The sequence below is a fragment of the Apis laboriosa genome, unplaced genomic scaffold (assembly GCF_014066325.1).
Source record: "Apis laboriosa isolate Shangri-la unplaced genomic scaffold, ASM1406632v1 scaffold45_cov149, whole genome shotgun sequence".
Taxonomy (NCBI): Eukaryota; Metazoa; Arthropoda; class Insecta; order Hymenoptera; family Apidae; genus Apis; species Apis laboriosa.
In genome coordinates this window covers 797,309-818,914 of record NW_025223361.1, presented here as the reverse complement: position 1 = coordinate 818,914, position 21,606 = coordinate 797,309, and the positions used below count along the sequence as shown (strand labels likewise).

At 31.0% G+C, this 21,606-nt stretch overlaps 3 protein-coding genes and 1 long non-coding RNA gene across 7 annotated transcripts; 1 reads left to right on the top strand and 3 right to left on the bottom strand.

The window, feature by feature from the left end:
• The first annotated feature begins 691 nt into the window (after positions 1-691).
• Positions 692-7,461, top strand: LOC122716414 (zinc finger protein GLI1-like). The gene is made up of 3 exons (XM_043939455.1): positions 692-2,428; positions 4,968-5,111; positions 5,196-7,461. Exons 1-3 carry the CDS (start codon positions 2,046-2,048, stop codon positions 6,448-6,450), a joined length of 1,782 nt encoding a protein of 593 aa, XP_043795390.1. The 5' UTR covers positions 692-2,045; the 3' UTR covers positions 6,451-7,461.
• On the bottom strand, positions 2,335-3,616 carry LOC122716435. The gene is made up of 3 exons (XR_006347022.1): positions 3,073-3,616; positions 2,884-2,999; positions 2,335-2,472 (listed from the first exon to the last, which is right to left on the bottom strand). It is a non-coding gene; the product is annotated as an uncharacterized LOC122716435 (long non-coding RNA).
• LOC122716413 (nuclear pore complex protein Nup54) lies at positions 6,783-11,744 on the bottom strand. 2 transcript variants are annotated; one of them, XM_043939453.1, is made up of 5 exons: positions 11,583-11,744; positions 9,411-9,920; positions 8,436-9,343; positions 8,106-8,333; positions 6,783-8,027 (listed from the first exon to the last, which is right to left on the bottom strand). In XM_043939453.1, the coding sequence occupies exons 1-5, from the start codon at positions 11,680-11,682 to the stop codon at positions 7,905-7,907; spliced, it is 1,869 nt and encodes a 622-aa protein (XP_043795388.1). In that variant the 5' UTR covers positions 11,683-11,744; the 3' UTR covers positions 6,783-7,904. The 2 variants fall into 2 exon arrangements, with proteins under 2 accessions (XP_043795388.1, XP_043795389.1); XM_043939454.1 differs by having other exon boundaries at positions 9,411-9,917.
• A 231-nt stretch (positions 11,745-11,975) lies between these two features.
• LOC122716403 (gamma-aminobutyric acid type B receptor subunit 1) lies at positions 11,976-21,367 on the bottom strand. 3 transcript variants are annotated; one of them, XM_043939433.1, is made up of 12 exons: positions 20,855-21,367; positions 20,386-20,484; positions 20,163-20,297; positions 19,914-20,084; positions 18,999-19,497; positions 18,112-18,239; positions 17,729-18,021; positions 17,245-17,488; positions 16,802-17,045; positions 16,126-16,520; positions 15,630-15,768; positions 11,976-13,229 (listed from the first exon to the last, which is right to left on the bottom strand). In XM_043939433.1, the coding sequence occupies exons 1-12, from the start codon at positions 20,987-20,989 to the stop codon at positions 13,210-13,212; spliced, it is 2,502 nt and encodes an 833-aa protein (XP_043795368.1). In that variant the 5' UTR covers positions 20,990-21,367; the 3' UTR covers positions 11,976-13,209. The 3 variants fall into 3 exon arrangements, with proteins under 3 accessions (XP_043795368.1, XP_043795366.1, XP_043795367.1); XM_043939431.1 differs by lacking the exon at positions 11,976-13,229 and having other exon boundaries at positions 15,411-15,768; XM_043939432.1 differs by lacking the exon at positions 11,976-13,229 and having other exon boundaries at positions 15,411-15,768; positions 16,802-17,009.
• Between the last annotated feature and the right edge of the window lie 239 nt (positions 21,368-21,606).

Below are 21,606 nucleotides of genomic sequence, written 5' to 3'. Positions count from 1 at the left end.
GTAAATATGTAGCAATATAATATCTTCTAAAATATTCTTCTCTGGAAAACTATTGATGTGCTCTTCATTTTCCAAAATAATTTTGAAAATATTTTATATTGTCTTTAAAATCATATTATTTTTGATGTCATTAATATAATTAAAATATCTTTCTCTGAATATTTTCTTTATTTTTAAAAACAAAATTATAATAAATATTGTAATACAATTATTTTTACTAGTCCAAAGTTCTTTTGAAAAAAGAATTTTCATTTTAATGATATTAATCAAAAATAACTGTGACTTTAAAAAAAATACAAAATATTTTTAAAATTATTTTTGCAGCTTTAAAATCTACAAAAGTATTTTCAAAATTGTTTTGAAACAAAACAAAGCGCTAATATTAATGTTTAGCTTTTTAAGATTCCAAAGACTACTTTGAAAGTGATCATAATGATATTCAACATTAAGTTTAATAATTTTATAACAATTTTTTATAGAATTGTATATTTTTGCAATTAAAAAAATCAAATAAAGAAATAAAAGAAATTACTTAATTAAAAATCCTTACATTACAAGCTTTTCTATTATATTTTTTAAAATAAATATTACCTTTCACAATATATAACAAGCAATCGATTATTAATCTACCTATAATTATCAAACAAATTTAATACATATTTATCGCAATTAAATTTTTATTAAAATCATTAAAAGAATTATTGTTCCACTTTCCATTTCTATAATTCTTCATTTTTGAAAAGATCGGTAGGTCTCTTCAAGCTCATTCGAATCGTTCACTGACGTATCCATATGCAGAGACGTTTACAAGGAGCGAGAAGATTACTGTCGTCTGTTATCATCGTTGATGTATTAGTGTGAGAGGAAAGGGGGGTATGGGGCGTTATCGACGACGATAGCGCGGCTATATATAAAGCTGTCCGTTCGTCGTTGACATTAGTTCAATATTCGTCGCAGTCTTTTCTTCTTAATACACATCTTCTATCGTGTCTTTCTTTTTTTCTCTCTCTACCCTCGTCTTCTTTTTCGAGAATCATCGATATACGTCTTGACTACCGTGGTACGCGATTCATCATCCCTAAACAACTCCGATCATCGGCGCATCACGCTCCAAGATATTTGTTGAAAGATAAGAATAAGGAAAGCTAAGCTTTAGAGTTACAATTTATACACAGATCAAAACAGAGGGATAATAGAAAGAAACTAAAAAATGAAGGCGACAGTGTTCTAGCGTCGGTAGTAAACCGAACGCTCTCCACGAAACATTTGCTGTGTTTTTCCACGCGCCACGAAGCTCGATCGGAATTGCGGATCGGATTTGAAATATCGTTCTAGAAAGACGACGGCCACCGCGAAGAAAGAATACCCACGTTTGATGAATTTGTTGCGGGCCAGCCTAGTTATGTTCTCAATCGAGTACAGCAAACAATTCCTGAGCTACCGTATACTCAAGTCGAATCGGTTCAAGTACATCTGACGATACGGACTCGGACTAAGTGTGATAAAAGGGTGTGCGCTACGGCGAGAGTGTATATGTGAGCGTACTGTGCCGTGTTCGACTTGTTGGGAACGGATAGTTCGGATTGAGGGCTCGAACACAGAGAAAGGGACCGGCAAGACCTGGAAAGTCTTGTTCGCGATTTTCACCGATGCGTCGATCGTTTCCTACCCTCGATACGGTCTGAGGAAACGAGGAGACGTCCGCCGTTTTCGAAACGCTTTCGAAAACGCGATAAAATCGCGAAAGAAGAAAACGAATTTCAATCTATAAAGAGGTGATACGAATCAATCGCAATCAGATAGATATATAGCAGCCGATGAAACGCAAGATTAAATTGATTTGAAATAAACGAAAATATTGTCAACCTATTGTCAACCTTCCAAATCCATTCGTTAAATCATATTTTTCAAAGTGAGCACAATCGATACCATACATTCACAAAATTCTCTTTGATTGAAAGTCTAAAAATTTTAAAAAGGGGAAGTTTGCACGTTTCTGGTCGAATTCGATTAACGAAAATACAAAAAAAAAAAAGAGAATAAAAATGATCGTTTACGTCCCGGGTAGAATGCCAAGCCACGTTGGTGGGTACGGCTCCGTTCGTTATCCTGGCACGTTGCTAGGAACGATACCGGGTTTTTACAGCCCGATTTCCGGTTACCCGACTAGCCCAAACATCAACTACTACGGGAGCCTCAGCCTGCATCAGCAAGCACCGCTAGACCTTCCGGTTTGGCCGCGAAGCATGCCGGTCGAGGAAGAACTCGGAACTTCCCCATCGACCGCGTTGCCGGGTTTGGGAGTGTCGCCTGATGGTTTGACGAACGGTGGTCCACCGAGCCCAGTGCACAGCGATTCAGACGCCTCCAACTCCAGTTTGGAACTCGGCTCTATTCGACGTGGAGAGAATGCCCAACTAAAGTGCAGGTAAACTATATCACTGTTTTCTTTAAGCTTTAGAGATCTAAAATCTGAAAATCGAAGAAAGATCCAAATGAGATCATAAGATTTCTAATGAATTTTTATAGAATAAAACAATATAGGTGTAGTTGAAATATTTAAAATTGTAATATACTAAAACATAAATTGAATAATTTCATTTCAAATATCGCAGAACTTAAATGCATAACATTTGTTTATAAAATATAAATTGATATAAGTAATTCATATCTCACATACCAAAGAATAATTCAGAGCAGTTTTGTAATATTTTGTCAAGGACATAAAAAATTATTTAAATAAAATGTAAAAAAAGATATTCGATTTCTAACAAAAAAAAATTTTTTGTAAAATTTTATAAAAAATTATAAGATTATCCGAAAAAAATCTCGAAAACTTGGAGATGCAATTCAAATGTAGAATCGTAAAGATATTTTGCTAACACCTTCGAGCATATTTATCCGCATTGAAAAACAGAGTTTGCAAATATGTAATGACGAGACGTTATCTAAATTGAGTGCAGATTTACTTCTCTCTCCTCTCCTTTCCCCTACAAAATCTGAAACGAATGTTTATCTTTGGTTCTGCATCTTGTTATCAGTAAACAAGAAACTCAATATCAAAATACTTACTTATTTCTATATCTATCTTCTATCTCTTTCTATGATTGACTCGTTCAATTGATTGATTTTCTTTTTTTCATTTTTTCTTTATTTTTGTGTTTTTCATTTATTATTGAATTATTTGACTCAAGGATGGGTTTTCACACGAATCTCGAGTTTACGCGCACTTCTGTTAAGTGACACTAATTTATCTATGGCATGCGTATGACTACGCACAGCACGCGTCATTCTGACTTTAACCAATTTCCTATATCCAGTGGATATAGGATATAGGAATGGATATAGGAATATCAAAAATATTCATTTCTTTTTATACTACTTTTTCTTTTTCTTGCTTCTTCTTGTTTTAGAAAAATTTCCAATTAAGATATACCACGGTTGTTTTTAAGGAAATGCTCAAGAAATTTGAAATGTCTTCGTAATTTTTCTTGTTATTTATAATTCAGTTCAATTTTCCTCAAGAGAAATTTGCAGGAAGAAAAAAAGAAAAAAATAAAGATTAGAAATAGAAATATAATAATAAATATAATATTTATTCATTATAAGCACAGAATTCAAGCCATGATATATAATTGTTAAGAACATAAAATTTAAATTTTGTTTTATTCTTACCTTTAATGATAGTGAAGATTAAAAAAAAAAAAAAAGAGAATTGAGAGTTTAAATATTTGAAGAATTTATGTTGTATTATGTTATATTATTATATAATGTATATGATATATAATACTATAAAAACATTAGATCATTTTTAAAGATCTAGAATCGAGACTTTGACAAATCTAAGTGTTTACTGTTTCAAAAAAAATGTCAGATTTCGATAACCCCGAAATAAAGATTTCTGATTATTTAGCAATATTGTATTTGCGTTCACGATCTATTTCGACGAGATTTTGGTTTGAGATATAATTTATCATGGTCCAATAATTCGTTACATTCATTTTGCATGTGGTAACTTCGTGTATTCGGGAATGTCTGTTTCATTATCGTAATCATAAACGTGTTTTTGTCATCACTGAAATGATATTCGTCATATGACAAATCCTCCATTTTCTCTGAAATTCGATGAGCGACGAATTCTTTTTCTCTATAGTTATTGAGATTATCATTAAATGTGAATGTAACAACAATGAATTATGCAAATAAAGAAAGAATGATTGTATATAATTCTGGGGAATTAGATGGTGAGCATCATTACCTTGATCCACAACCTTTTACACAACATGGCCGTTCACAGAATACGATGTTTAGCGTGATAAATAGCGCATGCGTCTAAATAAAGTGATGTCAAGCGACGCCAATTGCACAACGGACGGAATTGGTATCAATTGGTTGGTTGGCGGACATTCTTGACGTAAATCATGCATCGATATTTCAACTGAATGCCATTCCACTTCGATTACATTTCTATACATCGACTCTGGTACACGTGATGGCATGCTACTTGTTTCTTCTAACCTTGAAAAAGGGAAGAATACGTATAAGTTTCGAATCGAATGAAATTTCTTAAAGATTTATACGTTTCTCTTCGAAGAATAAGAGATGCACTAGGGTTTCAATCAATCAAATGATCAAAATGCACAGAGTGATTCTTCTTGCGCGTGTTGGATATATTTAGAATTTCTCGGTATATGAGTGACTGGAAAAATAAGTAATATAAATAGATTGATTGACGGGAAGAACTCGAGATTCGAGATATTGGCCTTAAACAATAATTATCTTATAAACGGGTCGATTGCTAGAAACAACTGAGCGATCAAAGATCAATATCCTTAAACGTTTCACAACTACGTATCTCATGTATACAACGTATACTTACGCTTCCAATACTTGGAAATGATCAAGTGAGACAAATTGAAATCACACTAGTAAAATTAAAGACTAACACATTCCGTTCCAATTTACAGATGGCAGAATTGTGGTCGTTGGTTCACGTCCTTGGAACAACTGGCAGGACATGTTGCACGATTGCATGCTGCGCCGGGACCACGTGGACTCTTCTATTGTGGCTGGGAAGGATGTGCCAGAGGTGAACGTGGGTTTAATGCTAGGTAAAGAGTTTTTCATTTTCTTTTTGCATGATTTTAAATCGATTGAATTTCAATTCTTACTTCGTCGCTTTTTTCCTTCTCTAGGTATAAGATGTTGGTCCATGTCCGAACGCACACGAATGAAAAGCCGCATCATTGTTTTCAATGCGATAAAAGTTTCAGCAGAGCGGAGAATCTCAAAATTCACGCTCGTTCCCATACAGGTGAACGCCCTTATGTCTGTCCTGTCGAAGGCTGTAATAAGGCCTACTCGAATTCCTCGGACAGATTCAAGCACACCAGAACTCACGCCGTAGACAAGCCTTACTGTTGCAAAGTTCCCGGTTGTCCGAAGAGGTACACTGATCCCTCATCTTTGCGTAAACATGTAAAAACATATAGACATTACGTAAACAATAACGATAAAGTGCAAGAGAAGAGCTTCGAGGAGAATAATTCTCAGGAAAAGACAAGATTCGACACTGTTTCACCAGAAAAGCAAAGTAGTAGTACTCACTCTGAATCGTCTGATAAAAAAGATAGTAGCATCGAAAGCAGCATGTCAAGTTCGAGTCCAAAAGCTAGCAATAGTTTTGAAGAACAAAGGAATTTTGTTGAGTGGAACAACATGTATAATCTTCACGACCAACGTAAAGAACCGGAACAGATAACACCTAGAAAAACGTACGAACAGGAAGTGAAAATCTATCCGAGGATCTATGACGACAGTTATATAATACCGGAAAGAATTCAAGTGAATCCTATGTATGTTTCTAATAACACGATCATTAAAGGAAGTCCACCACAATCGATTCAATCGCCTCAGACCAGCCCGCATCACGTTCCTGATACGTTGCCTCGTATCGGAACACAATCGACACCTATTAAGATCGAAGAATCCGTTGAATGTCCCAACAAAATTAGCTCTGTTGACTACAGAAATATCGAGTCGATCATTAACAGCACACCATGTAAAAAGGAAAATATTGGGATTAGTGATCCTGTGAGACATTCTGTGATAAAACGAGCAGAAGATCTTAAGATGGAAGTCGAGCAAATACCGATCAAGGAAGAAATTTGTAAAGATACCACCGATTGTTGTTGTCGTCACAAATGTTGCGTACATAATAATGATAACATTTTGGAAAAAACGAAGATCCTTTCAGATTTGATTCTTAAAACACAGAATCCTTTATTTAGACACCTGTTGGGCACGGTAGATTTGCAGTACGGATTGCAGAATATGTGGGGTAACATCGTGGATACGAACAATACCTGCGGACAAGATCTTCGAGTTAAAAATGAGAATGTTGTCGAAATGGAGCAGGATCTTCCATTAGATTTAACGATTAATAAATAAAGAGAATTTTAAATCATATGGAAGTTAGCTTTTTTAAAAAAAAGCTATCTATAAGAAAGACTCAAAATCCTACAGATCTACGTTTCTTTTACAAATCGACATACATTTTAAGTTTTGAAAAAAATTTGCTTTAAACTACCGATTATAACTAATATTCGGCTTTCGAGGCCGTCCTAATGTTTGAATATTTTCTTAATGCTTTCTAATATTAAAAAATGTTATTTTCCATAACATTTTTCAATATTTACATAGATTCAGGACGACCTAGAATGTTAAATTTGAATTTCTATTTTAAGTTATAATCGGTAGTTTCGTTTTCCCAATTTTATGTCGTTTTTGAAAATTATGCAAGAATGCATGAAACGTTATTTTCTTTTTTTTTTTTTTGGAATTAATATATATTTTTTTTTTTTTTATAAATATATATGTATACGTAAAGTATATTCAATTCGCTGATCACTAAAGAAATTTTTTTAATAAAAATCAAGGAAGATGAGGATTGATACGTACCGGTGAAAAGATGAAAAAAAGTTGTCCGTTTTTGTTAGACTGTGAAGCCAAATATATATTGTAATACATTAATGTTTATCTTAAAGCAGAAACAAGTTTGATATCGAATAAGATTTACTCAATCTTAATTCGTTAATAATAAAAAATCTGAGATATAAGTTTACGGGTAATTCGATCAATTCAAAATAAAACAATTGTCGAAACCTGTATATACATACGTTAAACCCAAATTTAACAAACAAAATAAAAGAAAAAAGATGTAAAATATTACCATATTTTATGGAAATTTCAAAAAATATTATGGTTGAAAACGTAGCTGTATCATAATGAGTTTGAAAGAAATTACCCAATATATTATATTCAACATCTATGTATCATATGTATATAAAGATGTATTATGTATAAGGTATTCATGAAGAAAAGTATGAACGTTTCTGCAATGAAAAGAGTGTGTTTAATGACATTAAACTATTCAATAAAAAATATTATTTATATAAAAAATGTTTATTTTTTTTTCTCAGCATATAACAAATTTCACTTTTCTTTCGATATAAGAAATATTACAAACGCATTTTAATAACATTGATGGAAGAATATAATACAACCTCGCGACAACTTGTTATAAGAACTTTTCTTCGAACTGATTTTATTAACGATCATTATTAAACGCTATTATTTAATACGTAAAAAATTATAATAATTTTATTTTCAAGCAAAATAAAGTTTTTGAATAGATACCTAATTCTTAATAAAAAAAAGTTAAGAGTTGCATTTATGAAGTAGATTCAATATAAATATGTCAATTTACAAAGATAAAAAAACCTCTATTTGCAGTTGCAGCTTCCATTTAAGTTCTTGCAAATTTGTTGTCGGAATAATATTAATTGTCACTCCAATTATGTTCATAAAAATACATAAACAATTTGTAATATTAAATATAACTCTCACGATATATTATGACTCATTAGAATTTCAGACATTCCGTCTTTAATAATTTTCAAACTTTCCAAATCAGAATTTATTGTTGCTATAAGTTGTGCCATACCATGTTGTTCCATTGTTAAATACTAATAAAAAAGGAAACATAGATTATATATACTTTTATTTTCATTACTTTTTATCATTTTTATTATATATTTACATACCGTTTTTATATCGTCTTGAGCTATAGGATCCATTGCATACCTTTCTTGGTTGTGAGTGTCTATATGATTTCTCATTCTTAATTGAGAAAGCATTTCACTAATTCTACCTTTGAATTGAGTTGGAGCGCTAACTTGAGAATGCATGGCTTCGAACCTACGCGTTAGAACTTCTTCTTCAGGTTGTAAAGATAATCCAACTTTACGTGTAATTTCTTGACGTACAAGTACCTTAAAAAATTTTTGAATATATAAAAATATATAAATAAAACATAAATATATAAAAAATATATATAATAAAAAATAATCATCAGAGAAAATATATTTATATACTTGTAATACTCTATGTTGAAGTTCTAATAATGTTCTTCGATGTTCTTTTAGTCTAGCTTGTATTGCCATATGTTGTCTTTGTAATCTTTGTATTTCTTCAGCTGCCATATCTAGAAAATTTCTATGTCTTGTTGTTTCTTCTTCTTGACATTTTAGTCTGTGCTTGACTTGTTGAAAACCAATCATTGGCACAGGTATATAAAGCTCTGGATTAGGATTATCCAATTGAGCTTGTTTCCATAATCGTAAATCAATAGAACAAGGTGGATTATCTAAATATTCTTTAAGTTGTGCTGGATCTAACTTGACTAAAGGTAATATATCTTCTACACCATTTTGCATTAATTGTTGCTTTTGCATTGGTTGTGATAAATATGTAACTAATTCATTAGCAGGAATCTTCCTTGGAGCTCCTGTAATTCCCTTCTCAGTGACAAAAATGGTCACTTGACTTTTATCTTCTCCAGTTGATTTAATATTGTCTATTGTAAGCGTTAAATTGGGTTTATTTCCCAAAATATTATTCATAAAACTGATCAATTGTACTTCTCCCTCTTTGACATCTTTTTTTTTCTTGTTAAAACAAAGTACAACAAGACCATCATTATTGTCAGCTTCAGGCATTCGACTATATCCAATGGCTTTAAATCTACATAGTGGATTTTCTTGATTAAGTTCAATAGGTGGTGCATTCATGTAATAATAAGCTTTTCCAGTGCCCCACAAAGCTTGTATAAGATTCCATCTTGCAATAATATTGTCACGTTCATCATTATACAATTGACAATTAAATACAGCATTGTATAATGCTTCGGATAAAGTATTAGCAGTTTGTTGTTGTTGTTGTTGCTGTTGAAACTGGGGTTGTGTTTGCGATAAACCAGATCCAAAACCAGTAAATCCTGTGCCTGCAAAAATAGTTTGCTATATATAAAAATATAAGATAATCAAAAATATGATTTGATTAATATTCACCTGTTCCAAAACCACCAAAACCAGTAGATGTTGTAGTTGCTGGCTTTGTACCAAAAGCACCAAAAGCTGTAGATGTACCAAAAGTTGGAGCTGTATTTGTAGTACCAAATCCTTTAAAAAAGGAAGGTGCTGATGTGGTTGTTGTAGTTCCAAATGCACTGAAACCACCAAAGCTTAAAGAAGATGTTGTATTGGCACTAAATGTACCAAAGCCAGAACTGGAGGCTGGTGTGGTACCAAAAGTGGAAGTAGTTCCAAATGCAGTGCCTGATGAAGCAGGTGTACTACCAAATACTGGAGTAGTTCCAAAAGCAGTGGTAGAAGTGGCACCAAATGTAGGTGCAGAAGCAAAACCACTTGTTGATGTATTACCAAAACCAGTGGCTGCTGGCGATCCAAAAGTAGCACCACTTCCAAATCCTCCTGCTACTGGAGTCGAAGAAGAACCAAACAGACTGGGTGCTGAGGTTGATGGTGTATTAAATGCAAAAGATGAAGTTCCAAATCCTGCTAAGATATTAAGTTTCAAATGAGGAATATAAATTTAATAAACAAAACATGACAACTTTATATTGATAATAACAATTATTAAAAGATATTTATTTCATATACGAAAAAACTATTAATATTTATATATATATATATAATATATTATATTTATTTATATATATGTATATATAAATTTATTTATATATACATTTAAAAAAAAATATATATGTATATATTTAAACAATGCGTTTGCGATAAATAAGCGCATTACGAAATAATAAATGTATAGTGTGAAGTTTTATAATTTTCAAAAATTGATTTTTGTTTTCATTGATTTGAAATTGCTTCAAATAGAAAAACTAATATGTATTTGATAGAAATGCCTTGCATACGATCGCGATAATAATTTGCATTTTATTTATTTATAGAATTTAATAACGCGTATTGCAAATAATTCAAATACATAAAAAATATCCTATAATTTCCATATTTTTCCATATTATTAAAAAGTTTTTGATATTATAAATAATATAATAAAAAAACGAAATCTTAAACCATGTCATACTTAAATGGAAATCAGGTAAGGTTATTAACAGAATAAAATATGCAAAATATGCAAAAATTTCATTTCTTTAAACAAGCAGGAAGGAAAATATGGACAACTTGCTCATAAATTAATAAAACTAGCTTCGATGTCTAATAAGAAGGTTGTACTTCGTCACGATGATCAATCTTCAGATGTGTCTACTGAATTGTTACATGAATTTGGTACAACAGATGTAGCAATTGGGGTATTTTTAATTTTTTTAATTTTATAATTTATATTTAAAAATTACATATAATATATATTTTATTGTTATTTTATTTCATCGTATATATCGATATATCATCGTATATATCTTTATTATTTATTATATATATGTATATATTATAATATAAATTATAATATGTTTTATTATTATAAAAGGATGTTACAGCAGAAGTTATGTTAACAACAATGGGTAAAATTCCAAGTGAAATGTATGATTTAGAGGATACAAGTCCTCCCATTATAACTAAATTAGTGCATTTTGAAAAAACATCTCCATTTGCACGTGCAATAGCAGTAACAGAACCACATCATCCAGTTACTAAAGAACCTACAGGTCATTCATCGATTTTAATTGCTTTGTTAACTGCACTATTGATAATATTCTTATTATGTTGTATCACAGCATGTATTATAACTAAATCAAAAAAAAAGAGTACTTTCTTTGGAAAAGAAGATATGGAATGTGAACCAGGATGTACTGGAATGAATCAGCCTTTACTAGATAAGATTTCAAGCAGTACAAACAAAACAAGCTGTGGTTCTATGCGAAACTAAAAATCTGCAATAATTTTTTTTCGAATAAAATACAGCCTTAAAGAATCGTAACATATAAAATAGTAATGTAAAACAAGATATTTATATGTGTAGGCATTGTGATGAGGCAGCACATTGAAAAATGGAGTGTTTTTTAAATTGATATTTTACATATATCTACAATAATAAGTTTTACAAAAAATATAAAACATTTAATACATTTTGACCCAATAAGAATTACAGAATGGCAAATTTGTTGAAAATATATTCGAAAAAGTAACTTATATATAACAAGAGAAGAAACGAAATGTGACTTAACCTAAAAGTAGATAACTTACCTGGTTTCACTGGTGTCGCCGTAGTAGAAGCTGTAACACCAAAGCTAAATGCAGGAGCAGGTGTCGAAGTTGTTCCTCCGAATCCAGTACTAAATGACATTTCTCAAATTAAAACTAAAATTAATGTATTACAAAAACACGATTTACCGCGCGCGCCTTCTGATTTTGTATAAGCGAAAGTATAACGAATATGGCGGCTGACATGCGCCACAAATTTCCGTTTCTATGCTGACTGCTTATCACGTGACAATTCTAACTATTTAAATTCATTTAAATCTTTCTAAATCATAATAGCATCAATTTTATTCTTAAATTGTAACTAAGTTTATTTGATTTTTTAATACAATTGTATTTCATTTGTACTACATATTTTTCATAATCGCCATATGGATCTATGATGTATTAAATATACGTATTTTTTTTGAGAATTATACGTGTCATCATTTAATATTTCGAAACGATGAAATTCATTTGATTTCATGTAAACTTGTGTAAAATCACAACGATATATTCACGCGAGATAAACGTTTTCAATTATAAATTCGAACGCACAGCGTTGCGATTATGAAATTGTAACACAGCAAAGATCCGTGAACGATTGATCGATTCGAGAGCGAACGCTTTTTTCGAAGCGCAAGGTTATCAATAACATATACAATATAAGAATTTTTAACGAATATTTTATAATTTAAAAACTTAAAAATAAATATATCTCCATATTCTAACATACATATATATGATACTTTCTTTAACAGTTCAATAAGACTAGTATATTTATATCATATAATATTTTAGTCAAGCGCGATTCGCGCGACAGTCGGTCGAAGAAGTACAGTAAAAAATGCGTAGATGAGCGCGACAATAATTACACTAGAAACGATTCAACAGAAACGTTCGTAAAATTTTTCTATAAATATCATGTATACGTAGAGTGACGAAATTGAAATGCACATACGAAAAAGTTGTGCTTTGTGGCTTACTCAATCTACGATATACATACATAAGTCATCTTGTGTATAGACAAAATTTGAATTGCAGTCAAATCACATTACCATCTCATCAATAATGTAAAACATCTTCTGAACTCAACGATTTAAAACTATTTTAATATTCACGTATTCATTATTTCTTAAGTTTGAACTTTGGCATTCCATTTAAATAAAATAATTCTTAAATATCTTCTTTGTTACAATATCTTGAGTTTCGATTAAATCGTAATATAAATTAAATTGCACATCGTTTATAATTGTTCCTTTTTTAAATTTCTTTTTAAGTAATCCGTGTAATATTTGTTTAAATCACTTTTAAAAATGGAGAGAAACATGATTGCATTCCTCTCGAAAAATCACACGATTGAAATAATCTCTTTTATTAGACTTACGCTATGTGTGATAAAATAATTCATCGGCAACGATAGAATAGAATTTTTTGTTGTTACAAACACGATCCTCGGTTTCTTTGCGGTTACAAAATAAGAATATGCACTTTCATGAAGGAATTACGCATGTGTGCATTTAATACTAGAAGAGAAAAAGAAATAAATAGCTTTTTTTTGCCTTGTGAGAGCTTTTAGCTCGTTTATATGCTCGTATTGCTTTTGTCATCCTAATCGATGAGGCTCTTGCATTCAGCCAACCTGGTCCGTTTCTAAAAAGAAGAATTCAAAAACGATAATCCTTCAGATAACTGTGCGGTATAAGCGTACAGATTTTTTTTTTCTTGCCCATTCATAAATAATTGATATTCGAGTGGAGCATTATATTTATATATTTTACATTATTAAAAGTGCAATCTGAAAGATTAAACGTTGGTTGGCCATAAATAATTGTCGATCCACCTCATCAAGACTCCCAAATTATTTATGAATGGCGCAACATTTTGAAGCGTTTAAATCTCGTTAGCACGTTGTTTTTTGCGTGTAGTATCTTGTTATCCGCGTACAAACATCATTTTTTTATCGAAACACCAATTTCGCGAGCCGTGCAACGTTTCATTATACGTTATTATTCGTTAATTTGGGAGCAGACTTCATGAGGTTCACATATCGATATTGACGCTGTCTCGAAAACGACCAGGTTATTGTCTAACGAGATTTAACTGCAATTTGTTGCAAATCATGCGTGAATCATATAAAAAAAGAATTTAAGCCTAGAGCAAACGAAATATTCGTGATGCTAATTGCGATTCAAATTATACAATAAATCAAACATCTTTTTTTCACCTAGTATGCAACATGTTATAAATATGACATTCGCGAATTAATGAGAACGTTTCTTTCCTCTGTGTTTCCTTTCTCTATTTTTTTCTTTTTTTGGACCCGTATAAACCGTGCGCGAATAAATTCGAATTATAGTGCCATTTGCCACGTTGACATGTCTCGCCAACAAAATTCCACAATTCCACAATTTGCATAAAATATTCGAAAGTTAACAATTAGCAAATATATTTTACGAAGTGTTTGGTCCGTCTTACGTAATCGATTTATGCGATATTCCCGTATCGAATATCGATCAGCATCGAATATCGATCAACATCGAATATCGATTAATATCGAATATCGATCAATATCGATATTCGAGAGAACTTAGATGCAAATTTATGTGATTGAATCAAGATATTGATATTCGTTCGATAAAACTTTTTTGTACAAATATCTGTATAATAATAAAATCCCAATAGTCGGAAATATCTGCAATTGTGCAATAATGACTGTCTCGAAATAACGAAAAGATCGTTGTGAACGAGAACGAGGCGCGCGACAATTGTAGGCCAACAATTTGTATGTGATCAGCGATATTCAATTAGTATCTCGCGCGTATGGATTTACTTTTACATTGAGAATGTTTTATTAATCTCACTACGCATACGCATATCTAATAGTTTGACTTGTTATATACATTACATTCAATATTTATACGTTTAGACACCGAGTACATAAAAAGAGTGCATCGCCCCAAGAAAAGGCGAACAATATATTATACATTGAACAATGAATTAAGAAACAAAGCTCGAGCAAACGAGTCGCTTGTTTCCCACTTCGGTGCGTCATTTTCCTTTCGAAGTTTCGTTCAAAATTGAAACGAATTGAATTTATATGATGTGCGATATAAATAGCAATACGTGTAAAAAGTTTTGATGAATTTCGTTATAAACGAATAGATTGTCGTTTTACGAAAAATGATTTATTTAATCAATTATATAATCGTTATTGTTTTCGATTACTTTTCATCCATTCTAATGTATTTGTATTAGCAATTGAATTCCTTTAATAAATATAAAATATTATAATAAAATATAGTTTATTTTTTATCAAAATATGCAGACATAACGTGATTTTTCAAAGCATTCAAAAATTAAAATCTTTTTCCATTTTTAATTTTGTATAAGAATATTCAATAATTGGAAAAATTAAAAGAAGCAATTCAGGAAAAATTCAAGAAAATTGTGGCAAATCACAAAAATAAGTCATGATAATAGTAAACTACACATATTGCAATATAAAATAAATTTTAAATGCATTCTAGTAAATATTTACTTTTTATATTATTTATTTCGTTTCTTACAAAATGAAACGGAATTCTAATCTATAAAAACTTTGAAAAATCACGTATCTATATATTATGAACAAAAATCGAGTATTTGCAACAAAGGAATTCAATGATTATCACAACGATAGGCAAAATTCATCGAAAACAATGACATTAATTAACATTAAATAAATTAGTTTTTCTAAAATAATCCATTCATGTATAATGAAATTAAAACTTTTACATGCATCCAATAATAATTTATGACAGAGAGAAAGAGAGGAGAGAGAAAATACGACCCATGATTCGATTAGATTAATAAAAAGATCAAAAAACGTCGTAAGAAAGAAGCAATATGCTTTTTTATCCATTTAGGTCCCGCTTTCTTAAATTCGTTACGATTTCTACTTATAGAAAGACAGAACAGAACATAACGATCGAATCTATAAGTACGATCCTGAAAACTCAAAATCAGAAGCAGAAGCTCGAGATGATTGTGTATAAACAGAAATACCCCCACCGATTGCACTATCCGAAGTTCCTTCGCCTGTTACAAAATCGGCGACTATCAGCGAATCCTTTGGAAGATTTCCGCTCCCATCTTTCAACGCATCTCGCTCGGCCAAAGTCTGTTTCAGAAATTTGATCTTCTCTTCTTTCTAGAAAAATGAACCTTGTGATAAAAGATTGTCGATAATTGTAAATAGAGATGAAATCAAGCTCAATACGTAATGATAATGACGAAATACCATTCTTTATAATATTAATACCATTCTTTTTAAAAATACCATTCTTTTTAAAATTCTAAATTTTATTTAGAATTTTCTCCATATTCTATATATATTTATAGAAAATACAAAGCCAATACAAATTCGAATGTATTTAAAAATAATTTCTTTTTCTCAAAATGCTTATTTTATTAAATATTTGAATCTGATCTGTCAATATTTAAGTTTGCTTGCAATATACTTGATTCTATCACTAGTTGTCAAAAAAACATTAAACAATTTCCTTACCACGGCAATAAGTTTTTGAAGCTCGGCATTCTCGCTAAGAAGTTTGTGATATTTTTCCTCGTCCTCTTTCGACATACCCACATCGGTATTGTACTTAGATTCAGCCTTATCTTTCGGATGTCTGATCACTTCGATCACTTTAGGCACAAAGATCAGCGCCATGCTTAAAAAACAACAAAATATAATGGCGAGTGCAACGAAAGCGAAACTGGCGTCTTGCTGGCTAGCGATCACCATTGTTACGGGAGCTGTGATCAAACAGAGAACAACCACGTTGTATATCGACATCCCAACGTATCTGGAATCATTGATCTGTTTCACTTTGATACTTCTCGTCTCGTACGCCAAAAACAATCCGAACACCAGGATGATTCCTTTGTAACTATAAATCAAACCTGGAAAAAATACACTTAATGAAATTTATTTTTTGAAACAAAATTGCCAATTTACCAATCTATAATATACATTTTCCATAATAATTTTTTTCTTATAATTAATAAAATTAAGTACTAATTTAAAAATAATGATACGTTTATCTGAGTAAATAATAATAATAATTTTTTCAAAAGCATTTACACATTTTTAAATAAAATAAAAAATATAAAACCAATCAATTTCATTAATTAATCCTGTTAAAGAAATATAAATAAATTTATTATTCAATGTAAAACTTTACCAAGCCAAATGTTATTGTGTGTGCTCTCGCAATGTTCTAATTCCGGTCTAATCCTTGCATCGTCATCACCAAACGGAGGTTGTTCCAATGGAAATGTCTCCATCTTTCTTTGCAAAGGATCAAGCACTTGCCAACAGACTAACAGTACGATATCCACTGCCAACAATCCGCTTACCATCGTATACAGCTTCCATGGTTGAATTTTCTTCTGTATGGACGAAACTTTTTGTTTAGCCATGAACAACTAAAAAGAATCGAGAATATGTTAAAGTTGAGGGTCATACGAGCAGGATCTGCAAACCATGCAGGGACGGGCACACTGCGTGACAAACTAGAAATATTAATCAAATTGTTAATTCACTAATCGATCGGGTTTCATTTTGGACAATTTTCTAAAACATTTTCAACCGCGATTAATTTGTCCTTTTTTTTCGATCACTTACTTTTGCTTGATCAGCTTTTGTCTTTGTCGTAAGTCTGTGGACGCGCCATACTTTGCTAAACATCGCCCCGAATGCTAAAGTAAAACCTGTGGACAACATCCAAGATCTAGCTTGGCAAACCGCTGGATATTCCCAAGCTGCGACAAATCTACCGTCAATTCCTAATAGAAACACCGACACGAAACATGCTATAACTCCAATCAGCATTATAGTATTGCACACAGGATGTGACGACATTATAACCCTGTAAAGAAAAACATCAATATTTTAAAACATTTAAGAAAGATATTGGATTAAAAAAAAAGTTGTGTTGATTTTAAAAAATATTGTACTCTTGTTCAAATTTAGAAATCATTGGAATATAAATAGAGAAATTTTATGAATTCATATACATTGTACATATATAAAAGATATTTTCTATATTTTATATAAATATGTAATATATTATAATTTTATATTATATATATGTATATATATAATATACCTTCTATGTCTATTCCATATATTAAAAATGATCAATGCCACAGCTATTATGATTCCCAGTGAAGATATAGTCCCCATACAAATAAATAAAGGCAATGAGACCGTCCTAAGAACAGTCTTCACAATGGTTCTATCTTGTGGTACTTTACCACCGATCCATCTTTCCATGTTCCTCCATGTCAAATTGTCGCTTTGCGTGTCATAATATCCCAATTTAACGTACTTTCCATCGATCATTTGCTCGATTTGGGTCAATGCAATTCTGTCACCTTGCGAGCTAAAGGCAACGTATCCCTATAGTACATACGAGGATCGATTAAAGATCGCCGCCACTTGAAATAAAGGACTTCGCATATTATTTCTACTTTTAGCCGAGTCACGTACAGATACTCCTAAAAATTGAGTGGAGTTGATCGCCGAATAAATTTCATTTGCTATCTCCTTGTCAGTATAACTGAAGTTTTTTAGGCTCTTTCCTTGCTTACTCAGCTTCTCCATTGTTTTATTGAAAGCTGCGGTTCAAACAGAAAACGTATGAGAGAAAAATTCTTCCATGATTAATAACAAACGATGGAATCAAGTATATTGCAGAATATAAATTCTTTAAAGAATCTTTTTTAAATATTTTGAAAAAAAAGATATATTTTCAAATACTTTTATATGAAAAAAATAAAATTATAAAAATTCTTATTATTACTTTGTATGTATTCATTTTCAAGTTCAAAATTACAAGAATCGAATATTTTGCAATTATCAAAATAAACCATTATATCTTACTACTATTAATTTGAATCTTATAAAATCTTTTCGAATTTAAATTTATAAATAAATATTAAACTTGATGCCATCATTACTGATATTCAGGGTCGCATTTATATTGTTGAACATCTTAGACACAATGTCATTAACATTAAGATTTTAGTAAAATAAATCTATTTCAATTAATTTATATACATTTCATTTTATTATAAATGAAAATTAACATTTCCATAATAAACTAAATTGCATGCTAATTGTTCCTCTTCCTCCTAATGATAATTAATATTTAGTCAATTTGTTGTCAATTTTTTTTATGAATAAGAAAACTTTATAAATTTCTATTTTCAATGATCTTTTATATTTAATATTTAAAAATAAATATTTTGTTCTACAACTATAATTAAATTATTTTTTATATTATTATTTATAAGAAATACAATAAAATGTATTTGTATTAGCTCAATACGCTTTGAAATAAATGTGACCCTGCTGATAGTAATTTGATTTCATACCTAGCGCTACTGACCAAACTGCATCATAAGCGAGAGGTGCCTCTTGATATCCTTCAGGATAACGATTATTATCGATATCAAATCCATTTTCCTTCAACATTTTGTTCAATCTCTGCCTAAAATCCTCGGAAGTCATCCCACTGATTGTCGTGTCATTATTCTGATTCCACATCAGAGCTTCGGTCGTCAAGTGCCCTTCAGCTGCCAGTCTCATTTGATCTTTTGTGCATGTAATTCCTTCTTCCTTTAAATTTACCTCGTACCAATTGTCCTCGTACCAACCAATGAAGAACCACACATAACTTTTTCCATAAAGTTTTTGATGATACAATTCGCAAAGAACTCTTCTCGCGGCTACTACGTAAAATAAACCAACAATGATCCTAGCATCTTGTCTACGTAAATTCCTTACAGCATCAGATGGATCAGACAAGAAGCTTTGGCGTGTAACTATTTCTATTCCTGCTTCTTTGCAACGTGTTTCTAAATCTTCTACAGTCTATCAACAGAGAAAGACAAAAATAAAATAGAAAATAATTTTGAATTGTGTTTAAAAATTTAAATATTAATTCTGAAAATTAATATATAATAGGTAAACTGAGGATTTTTATACAGCTTCTGTATAAATATAAGCTAATATATATAATTTATATTATAATGTAATATATAATAATACATAATATATATATATATATATATATATATATATATATATATATTTATATTACTACAGTTGATTCATTTATAACTTTTTATTATAAAAGATCTATTTATCACACATCTGATATTTCAATATAACAATATAATAATATCTCGTTTTAAATGCAATTATATGTGAAATATAATATATATAATATTAAAAATATGCATTTGAATAAAAATCCAGTTTACTAATTTGCATAAGAGTGATCTTACAGATATGAACACTTCTTCGGCTTGCTGCAAGATTGCCACTCGAGACCAATCAAATTTTTGCAACAATTTGATTCTCGTAGGATTATGCACCGTAGCTGATGGGTGTGTCCTAAAAAGCGTCGGGAACCGATTTCGATCGGACAATGCAGGCGATGATGCACCATAACATAACTAAAAATCGTAATTAATATAATAATTTATTTTTATATCTCTTTTTTTTTTAAATAAAAAATCTTTTTTGACACTCACCACAACTAGATGCCACATCTTCGCTGCCTCTGCAACAGTTGTACAAACAGTACTACATCCAGCTAATAACATTAATTTATGCGGTTTATAATATAATAGATTATACATAACCGAGGCACCGAGTCCTGGCTCACACTGAAATAATAATACAAGAATTTAAAGAAATTTTTCTGCTATGATTTCTATAGTGTTTTTTTAAAATATTATTAAACATTTCATATACCTGACTATCATTTGAGTGAAGTTTCAATATGAATCCAGGTAACAAATTTTTTTTATGATTAACATCGTCTAGAGCCAGATTTACAGCTGGCATGCAAGCCTATTAAGTGGAATGCTCATTAATTTTTATATATTTTATATAAAAGAAAAGAAAAAATATATTGTCATTTTTACTTAAAATTTTAATTAAAATTATCTCATCTAGTATGTAGAAATATAAGTGAAAACTGAAGTTATTATCAATTTTCTTGAAACAAAAAGTCTCTCTGTAAAAAAAAAATTAAATCTAATTCAAAATGTCTAAAAATCAGATAAAGATCTAAAGATCAGATTTTCTAATTTTATTTAAAAGTTAAAGGATGCATAGAGCTTAAGACAATATTAATAATATATAAAAAATAAAAAAATGCGAGATAAAAAATTTTAAATAAGGAATATAATATTTATATAATATAATATTTATTATTCACCTGGCCACCCTGCCATCCGCCCTTGCCTCCTATCGGAAAAATGCCACCGATATGCAACACATTGTCGGCATCGTCGGGAGGTAACGAACCTCCGATCACTTTCGTCAATGTTAAAAGTATTAGAAGCTTTATCATCGCGACGTTCGTCAAATTTTGTCATTTATTCGTGTAAACAACTTTAAACTTTCTATACTTTTCCTTTTTTTACGACACACTCCAAGACCACAACGCTGAGTATCGCACTTTCTTTATGTAAATCACAGCCATCGTCGTTGATCGCTGATCGTTTACGAATGAATATCACTAATTTATAGAATGATGATTTTACCCTCGTACGAGATTTCACAAGCCGAGAACGGCGCACTTCGAGGGGATAACCTGATATTCTCGGTTTCCCTTTCGAAACGCGACGTACGCGGCATTAAAACAGTGTCCTTACGTTCTCCATCGTATTTACCCGGCTTCAACGCTCCTCCCTGCGTGATACCCCGTGAAATTTCGCGTGCGAATGAATTTACCGAAGACGGAGAGTTCGCGTGAGCTTTCTATTGATTTCATCCCGGTTTTCAAGGATCGTAGTGGGGATAGGGAGGCTTTCTGTTCTAGGTTTCTTCTAGAAAATCAATATATAAACGATTCGACCTTATGCTTCACTTGTGAGTAATAATCTCGTCAAAAATCTAATTTCGAGATTTCTCGTGTTTTTTCAAGAAAATTATCGATCACTCGTTTTCGAGATGATTGCGATTTTG